The sequence below is a fragment of the Lactuca serriola genome, chromosome 7 (genome assembly GCF_051521515.1).
Source record: "Lactuca serriola cultivar US96UC23 chromosome 7, Lser_US96UC23_V15, whole genome shotgun sequence".
Taxonomy (NCBI): Eukaryota; Viridiplantae; Streptophyta; class Magnoliopsida; order Asterales; family Asteraceae; genus Lactuca; species Lactuca serriola.
Window position 1 is genome coordinate 164,661,810 of NC_136414.1, and position 9,458 is coordinate 164,671,267.

Below are 9,458 nucleotides of genomic sequence, written 5' to 3' on the forward strand. Positions count from 1 at the left end.
TTCCAACCTACCCCTAAATGTCATTTTTATCTTAATTTTCTCCTATTCTTCTCGAACCCTATCCCATTTTTTACTCCATATTTGGAGAAATGAAGAGTATTACTTCATATTCATATAAAAAATTAAATATGTATTAAAATCATGAAACACGATAACATATTTATTTATAAGTGTATTATAAATATATTGTTGTTCATTTAATATTATTGTGATGTAAAAAAAATATAGATTATATATTTGTTAAAACCAAATTAATAGAAGGGATGTTTTTGACAATCTATATAAATTAGAAGAATGGAATATATAAGAAATATATTTTTTAGGATAAAAACTATTTCAAATAAAATACTATTTACCTCATTTTTTTTTCCATTTTATAGGAGAAAAATAAAGATAGTTAGGAGATAGTCTAAACCTTCTTCTAGATTTTGTACTCTTTGGCTGAGATTTCCACGAACCATACTCGGATACTTTGAATTTGATACCAATTTTTGTGAACCGACTTAACAAAAGGAATTTAACGCAAGAACGGATGATAAAAAAAAGTTTCTTTCTATTGATTCAAAACACTCAAAATACGTGGATAAACAAAAGTAACCCTAATGCTTACTAGAATTTCAAGAGTACTTCTCTCCAAAATGGTTTCCACATCCATAAAAGATGTCTGCACTTTTTACCTTATTTCTCCGCCCACTTAGAGGATGATGTACTAACAGAAACGAAAGACAAAATTCCTAATTTACCCTCCACTACCAAAAGAATCAACAGCTTATTTTAGCTCAATTTAATTATCCGTCTTTTCCATTTCTACCTCTTCTCAATCATGTGAAGTCTATTGTAGGTGTAGCATGATCCTTTTCAGAAGATATACGCAATGGCATCAATGTAAAACGTAGTTACAAAAGTGAAAAGACGTGAATGAAATTTTATATTTCCTTGACATATATATGACCTTAGGGCTTAGACCCATGCATTGGATTGGTATTGAACTCTTTTAGATCTTGTCAACAGCCAATAATATGGATTATTAGGTGTTTCTCAAGAATGGACAGATAGATAAATTAAATTAAATTTCTATCTTCTAGGTATAGAGTTGGATGCCCATGCATGCACCAGTTAAGTCAAATGAATCATGAACATTTCACAGATTGATTCTTAGATAATCATATTTGTATATTTGTAAGTAATTTAAGAAAAACGAATGGTGGAGTTCAGTTCGATGTTCAAACTAGTTTATTTGCCGTAGTCATAAGATATCAAGGTTGCATTTATTCTAAGAAGAACAAGATTAGTAAATGAATAATCAAAGAATTGAATTAGCATAAAAGCTAGAAAATGAATAAACATGATGCATTTTTACTTTTGCATAAAAAATACAGACTATATAACAAAGTACATTTATATGAAACAAACATTCCTCTACAACCTACTACACAAACCAAACCAAAAAGAGAAGCTAAAAAATAAAAATAAAACTGTAAAAGCTAGAGTAATAATTGTGGAGGGGAAGGGTGGGAAAAAAGAAACTGGCAGTACAACCAACTAATGTGGGTTACCAATGTATTATAGTATATGACAAAAGGTCAAAGGTGTGACCTCCGTTAGTTTCTATTTAAGAAGATATTCTAATTTTACAATCCATTTGGAAAAGAGAATAGAGTAGTAGTAGTATACCTTTTTCAACACTAGTAGTAGTAGTAGTAGTTTACATACAGCTTGACCAATTAAAGAATGACACCCACTAAGCAACACAAAATATAACCAGGCAGCAGGTGAGGTTGAGGTGAATATTATCTCACAAATCTGCTTAAAAGAAACCATATAAATATTAGACAAATGATATCAGCATCAGAAACAGAAAGCAAGGGTTGGTTTTGGTATTATATCAATAATACCTTGGAGGGAGGGGAGGGGAGGGGAGGGGGTAAAATGCAAATATCAAGATGTGAAAGCAAAAATTCTATCAGCAATCTTGGCACGGCAAATTGGACACTCGGAACACGCAACTGAACAAGATTTACACACTGCAAAAACAAAAATATATACAAAAAGATTAGATTTAACTTTATAGATGAGAGGGTAGGTAAGGTAATGTTGGATGAAAAGCAATTGAGCTTACAGCTAAAATGGCGGCAAGGAAGAAGCATAGTTGTAGTTGGTGATTCGAAACATACTTTACATACATGAGAATTCGCATCACCATTTCCATTATTGTAATTTAGCTCTTTCTCCTTCATCTCTTGCATTCGAGCCTGATCCCACATTCATTATATTATTACACAATCTCCAACCCAGTACCAAAACTACTCAATTTTTACATCAAATTTATTTGCTTTTTTTTTTAATATTTTGAAGGTATAATATGAAATTTTGAATTTAGTAAATATCTTATTACTTGATTAATGAAGGTCACCCGAAAAGTAAAAATGTGTTTAACCATTTTGGATGGTTTTAGAATAATAATACCTTCAAACGAGCAACAAGGGGCTCTTCCTTTGGCACATCATGCACAACTTGTTGAACAACATCCAAAACTTGCCTTTCCTTTAGAACCTGATTATTGAAATCACCATTTTCCATTCTTACTTCATTCACATTTTCGTTTCTCTCACTATTAACATTAGCATCAGTAACAACTTGTCCTCCTCCTCCTACTCCTACTTCTCGTTTCAACTGAGCAACAAGAACCCACATATTCGCCAGATCATTCTCCAACGCCCCTTCTTTCTTCTTCAACTCCTCAACTTTTTTCCTATATTCATCTTCTATAATCTCCTTTTCAGCCAAAGCAGCTTCAAGGCTCGCTTCCCTTTGTTTCCTTACATTTAGTTCCCTTCTCAGATCTTCTGGGTCAAGGTCAAAGTCATTGACCCGACCAGAACCAGATAACGACCGTCCGTTTCCGTTTCCGTTTCCGTTTCGACCGGGTTTTGTGGTGGTGTCATTGTTATATTTTCGGTTATTACTACGAGCTGTGACTAATTCTTTTTCAAGTTTTGCATTTTGTAGCGATAGTTTGGTGACTTCGCCAGCTAGATTTTTTAGTTCAACAGCTGCAGCAGATGCTAGTTCTTTTGCGTAAGATGCCTCTTCTGATAGCTTTTGGTTTTGTACTGATAATCCACTGTTTTCTTCTAGTATATGAACGTGCTCCAGTTTTAGTTTCTCGTTCTTTACCTCCTGTTCAAAGTATGCAAAACAATAAAAACTATTATGAGTAAATTACAATTTTAGTCCCCGAGTAAAACTGATTTTTCAACTTGGGTCCTTATTTGAGGTTTTTGCAGCATTTTTTGTTCCCTGTTACAAGTAAAATGACTATGATTTGGGACCAAAACTGCATAATTACAAACATGAATATATTTTAGACCAAAATTGCAAAAACCAGCTATACTCAGGGACCAAAAGTAGTCATTTTACTTTGGAAGAACCTCAAATAATGACCAAAACTGCAAAAGAGAAAACTTATCTGGAACACAATTGCAAAACTCAAATATAGTCAAAGACCAAAATGTAATTTACTAAAACTTATTATTCCTTCTAACTTGGAATTAGAACCTGAAATTACCTGCATCTGAATTTTCTTTCTTAACTCGTTGATGTATTCTTCGGGTACATTCTGTCCATATGATGACTGGGATTTCTCACTATTGGCTGCAGCCAGTTGTTGTTCGAGCAGTGTGATTCTCTCTTGCAGTTCTTTATTTTCTATACACTGTAACAAAACAAAGAGTACAAAAGAATATATTTTAACATGAATGTATAATTGAAATAAAGAGTACAAGAGGATGATATTTTAAGACAAATGTTTTGTTGTAACAAATGAAATCTCGATATATACCTTGGTCTGCAATTGTTCCTGGAGGATGCGATTGTCTGCTGACTTTATCTGTGGATATAGAGAAACAAAAATCATGTGTGTATTATTGTAATGAAATTAATTAAAATAATATAAGACCTTTTCTGCACAAAAATGATGTAATATTTGGTGCAAATAGTGATTCATCTCCATTTTTTACACAAAAAAGAATAATCCAATTATATTCCTTTTTTCTAACGTATATAGATTTTTAAATATACTCTTTATGCATATTCGCTTTTGACAAATTATTCTTACATATTTGTTGTTACAATTACTTTATAAATTACATTATTAAACTATTATATTCACCAAATAAATTATTCGTATATAATAAAATTGAATTAATTATTATTATATTGAAACAAACGTTTTGTTAAATGGAAAAAATTGCATGTATAAATTTGAAACATAAAGATTATATTTAATACATATGATTAGTTAAAATATAATTTAATATATAACATAATAATTCAAGTAACAAATATTAGATTTGAAATATAACTATAAAACTTAAACTAACTAAAAATGTATAAACTACAACTTGAAGGACCAAATTGTACAAAGGAGTAGTATAACACCAAATTTGGTGTTATGTTATTCCTTTACACCATTTTGGTGCAACAAATGGTGTTGGATTGGAGTAAAATGGTGTAAAAAGGAAAAATTAAAAAGCATATGTACCTCTAACTCAAAACCCTTTTCATCACATTGAGTCATCAATCTCATCATTGTCTAAAAACAGCACACAGAAAGAAATGTTTGTAAGTTGCAGATGAATACATAAAATTACAAGCTTTTAATAAAACTGAAAAGTGAGACTACCTGCTGCATATCAGCCAATGATGTATTAGAAATTGAAGCTTCGTTACTTTCAATAATCTGTTTCTCCAAGACCCTCATTTGCCTTCTCTTTTCTTCAATTTCACGTTCCAAATTTTCTATCTGTAGAAATATAAATACTTATCCTCAAATCATATGGCAAAATTTCAAAACAATTTATTTTCATAATTTGTGAAACGAGGGAGTACTTGAGTTTTTGAGCTTTCGGGATCATTTGCAGACTGCTCCACTAAACGTTTCATTGTACTTGAACTGAATGCTATCTCTCCAGCAAGCATTTTAACTTGCTCCACTAAAAGATCCATTTGATCTATCGAGATTACACCCTATAAATAAACAAAATATTAAAATCAATATTAACCTCTTTAGAGTTTAGACACAGACATTTTACACATAAATTGATAATCTTAAAACATATTGTTACCAGTTTCCCACCACCAGCAAGGTCACCCACTTGAGTTGACTCAGTGATAGTGCTACCTGCAGCTGATAAGTTACTGGAATTTCTTCTGTGTTTGAGTTCATGAGACATTTCTGATGGAGTATCATTCAGATTATCACTTTGCAATAGCAGAGAGTTATTCTGAAACATATTTATTTATAAACAAAAAAGAACCATTAATCTCGAGTTCTATAGATATATAAAATAGTGAAAATGAAAAAGTCATGTAACTTACATCCTCCTCATTGGCAGAGAAACTCCTTTGATGAGTTAACCCGGGAATTGTGTTTTTTGAAGAAACAAGTATTAGTTTCGTGAGCCTTTGAATTCTACTCATTAAAGCTGCTTTAGCTTCTTCCTCTTCCTCCAAGCGTGACTGCATCTTTACTTGTCCTTCTTCTAACTATTAAACATATATAAATCAATAAATCTGTTTATTTTTTTAATAAACCCAAACCATAAATAAAACAATACCTTTTGTTTTAAGGTCATTATCTCTTCAGGATTAACACCTACAAGCATCCCACGTCTTAACTGATCAAGCTCTTGTTTCAGAACTGATATTTCTCTTTGGTACTTCTTAATCAAAGACTTCTCATCAATAATCTGGAAAATTAAACTGTGTTATTATTTTCTTTTCTTTTTTAATTTTCTGAAAGAGATATCAGACGTTAATTTATTTCATAGCAGACCTTGTTCCGAGAAGCATAGATTTCAACACGCTTTGCCCTGCTTGCAAATTTTAATGTATTGTGTGTCTCCTCCATGTTACTAGAAGCTGGAGTTATGGTGCAGATAAGCTGGTAAGATTTAAAAATAAATAAATAAAGTGATTTATCAGGTGTAATGCATATATTTAATTAAATGTTTGTTACTAATTATGATTTATTTATAGTTTATACTTACTGAAACATGTCCATGGCCACTCAATGAGGACTGTAGTAGGCGAGTAAGCTTGGAATCTCTATATGGAACATGAGAAGCCTTCCCCTCACTAAGCTTCCCAATTACCTGCAAATCCAGTTGAAATAAATTTCCCAAACAAAATGAAATAAATAAATTGGTCAACTACAGAAGCATAAATAAAAATACTTACAGTTCCAAGGGTTAGAAGACTTTTGTTTATGTAAGATCCTTCCTTTCTCCTCAATCCAGTTGTTTCAGTTTTTGAGCTTTCTGATCCCGCAAGATCAATTAGATTCTAGAACAGATTAGAGAAAACAACATGAATAGATGATACAACAGTAATAAAATTATGTAAAGGATAGTAAAGATCAAGGGTACATACAAGTTGAGAAAATATTACTCCATCATACTCATCACCATGGGCACTGCTTTCAATCATCTGTAAATTCAAATACATGTTTCAAAGATAAATTTGTAAAAAGTGGTTATCAATAGACTAGTAGGCTAGATATTAATACATACCAGAGTAAATATTGTGTGACTACGGCTACTAAGCAGATTAAAATTATTAGAACCAACATGGCGATGTTCTGTATAATATAAAGAAAGTTAGTCAATAAAAGATTACAATTAATACACAAATATATTATTTGGCACATGGTAAGATTCAAATTTCAACAGTACCTTCACCAGCAGCAATAAAAGAAAGGGCATGCCCAGGGGATAAAACAACCTCTTCCTTTATACCCTCAACGTATGTACCCTATTAAGGAAATAAGTAGTATGATTAAGAATACACACACATATATTTATATCTAAAGCTATATTTAGGGACCAAGATGGAAAAAAGATTAAAAAAATCAACTTTTAGAACTAAATTGTATATAGTTTACTGTAGGAACCTGTGCATCTTCTCGAACACGCAGATTTTGTCCAGTTGGATCGAGCAAATCATTGATGACCTGGCAAAATAGTATAGGATAACAAGATAATATAGGTAAGCTTCAGTAGTGACATGATACTGGCTGTGAGAAGTGCATAATGAAGTGAATTTTGCTTCTTGATTAATTTGCAAGTGGTCATCTAAATGTGTTACTAACCTCATTGTAGATCTCAAGATATGATACACGCAACAAGAACTCCCTTCCTGGAGTCTGCAATGTGAATATAGAGAGTTTATTACTCATATGTGCTCCTGAAATGTCAATAATAAACCAAGTGTGGCACAACTCTGTACATATATCAAATACACGTACACATACTCCCATACACACGTATAAACACATACACAAAATGACACTGAAAGGACAGACTCACAGGCAAGAATAATTGTTACATGACTTGCATCACAATCATGAACCAAAGGGATGTTACATGGGTGTATGTAGTTGCAATGCGCTTCAAATCTTATTAATATGGTGTTGAGAAACACTTACATCCTGAATAATGCTGAAAACATCCTTTATAGCCAGTGGTATTATTCCAGGAGAATGGTGATCACCCTGCAAAGATCATTGAATCAGAAATATCCCTTGAAACTGATAATATCACAGGAGACAGGAGTAGCAATTTCTCTTACATGCATTGTATGTGTCTTCCCACTACTTGTAACACCATAAGCAAAGACAGTGCCTGCATTAGCAGTCTTACATTAGCTCAGACAATTAGTGTTTCATCCAATCCCACATGAATCAGAAATAACAAAGGAATGAATGCAATTGAATTAGTTAATTTGATCTACTTCTAACGCACCGTTTACTCCTTCCATAGCATTCTTCACAACAGGTCGAGCAGCTACTTCATACACTTCCTGAGTGACAGCAGAGGGTCCAAAAACTCTATCTGTCATGTCATCATAAACATAATCAACAGTATCAAATACGGATTCCAATATTCAGTTTTCATCATCATACATTCTCTTCTGTTTCCTTGATTAATGGAGAAAGCAATATTGCGTACCAAATGCATAGGAGGTCACTGGATTGTACTCGTTTCGAACAAGCTTATCTCCGTCAGCGTACCAAGAAATCTCGTCTCCTCTCTGATACTCTCGTTCACTACAATATCAACAAATTAGATATTACGTCACCGACGTTTTCTCAAAACCCTAACTCACCTAAAATCGAGATTAGGTATAGATCTAAATTCAATTTTAGATCCATCAATAAATCAAATTACCTCAATGGCCGAAACCGAATCGTTACAGAAATGCTATCACCTCCTCCCGATCTCGGCATACTATCAACCGGCTCTCCAATAAGCTCATCAGCAGACGGAAAACCGACCGGTGACCGGCCTCCGTAACCTCCTTTGGAATACATCGAATCCGACCTAGCCACACCAGGAGTAATGGATCTGGAACCGTAACCGTTACCAGAAGCCCCGTAGAGCGACGTAGTTGCGGAAGAGGAGCAGGAGCGAGGAATGAGCTGCTTATTAAAAGAAGACGTTGATGAAGATGAAGAAAAAGGACTTGATGGCTTCCGGTGGTGGAAAGGTGAACTGCTTCTTCCTCTTGATGAAGAAGTTGCCATTTACCGATCCAGCTCTCAAATTAAAGAACCAATTGGAATCCGCCAAATATCAAGTGAGATACAAGTATATGAAAGAGAGAGCTAGAGAGAGAGAGAGATAGAGTTGTCAGAACCTCACATGGTGATTAGTTAGTAAAGTGAATGACATTGTTCCAATATTTTTATGCTGTGTGAGTGAGAGAGAAGGTGTTCTAGAGAGAGAAAGTAACAATGTGAGTATCTATACGTATAGAGAGAGAAAGTGTGTGCGTGTGCGTGAGAGATAGTGAGTATATCTTCTTCGTTAAGACAAAGAAGAGAGTTGCAGAGAGTGAGGAGAGAGCAAGAGATCCCTAAAATGAATAGAGAGAGGTGGGGAGGAGAACGATGGAAGGATTTCTTTTTCTTTTTTTTATTGTTATTTTCAAATTTGAGTAAATTAAATCTATATAAAAATCTAGGCAAACTATGCCAGATAGTGAGGAATTTTATTATTTTATTATTATTTTAATCACAATAAATTATTTTTTTTTACTGATTTAGGTCATATATAGGTTCCTAGATTAGTTGTTAGCATTTATTTTGGATAATTAATTTCATACATTGTTTTTAACGTAATTTGTCTGTTGATTTGCTTCGCATAATATTTAATATTTATTCAGGGTTGGATAAAAAGACACCCCATTACAATATGGAAACCCTAATTAACTTTTTTAGTATTTTTATTGGTTGAAATTGTATTGTTTTTCGGAAAAGTTGATTATAAACAGTTAATTATTGGTTGACTTTTTAAAAAGTGGTCAATGGGGTGTCTTATTAGCAACATCATTTATTTAACATTTATTGTATACTAGTTTATAACTCGTGGGAACCACGGTTATAAAATTAATTAAAC

At 32.9% G+C, this 9,458-nt stretch overlaps 1 protein-coding gene across 1 annotated transcript; it reads right to left on the reverse strand.

Moving 5' to 3' along the window:
* Positions 1 to 1,512: 1,512 nt before the first annotated feature.
* On the reverse strand, positions 1,513 to 8,978 carry LOC145064897 (kinesin-like protein KIN-7D, mitochondrial). Its single transcript, XM_079012260.1, has 25 exons — positions 8,229 to 8,978; positions 8,010 to 8,107; positions 7,803 to 7,892; positions 7,630 to 7,682; positions 7,487 to 7,552; positions 7,151 to 7,204; positions 6,953 to 7,012; positions 6,735 to 6,813; positions 6,573 to 6,640; positions 6,433 to 6,489; positions 6,241 to 6,345; positions 6,051 to 6,155; positions 5,837 to 5,944; positions 5,619 to 5,750; positions 5,380 to 5,547; positions 5,127 to 5,285; positions 4,891 to 5,028; positions 4,685 to 4,804; positions 4,544 to 4,594; positions 3,842 to 3,889; positions 3,569 to 3,715; positions 2,467 to 3,180; positions 2,120 to 2,252; positions 1,896 to 2,024; positions 1,513 to 1,803 (listed from the first exon to the last, which is right to left on the reverse strand). Exons 1-24 carry the CDS (start codon positions 8,582 to 8,584, stop codon positions 1,939 to 1,941), a joined length of 3,195 nt encoding a protein of 1,064 aa, XP_078868386.1. The 5' UTR covers positions 8,585 to 8,978; the 3' UTR covers positions 1,513 to 1,803; positions 1,896 to 1,938.
* Positions 8,979 to 9,458: the final 480 nt, after the last annotated feature.

Coding starts and splice junctions, on each gene's coding strand:
- LOC145064897 (XM_079012260.1), bottom strand. CDS start 8,584: ATGGCAACTTCTTCATCAAGAGGAAGAAGCAGTTCACCTTTCCACCAC. Junction 7,893..8,009: donor AGTGACCTCCTATGCATTTG/GTACGCAATATT, acceptor ATGACATGACAG/ATAGAGTTTTTGGACCCTCT. Junction 7,205..7,486: donor TTTTCAGCATTATTCAGGAT/GTAAGTGTTTCT, acceptor TTCACATTGCAG/ACTCCAGGAAGGGAGTTCTT.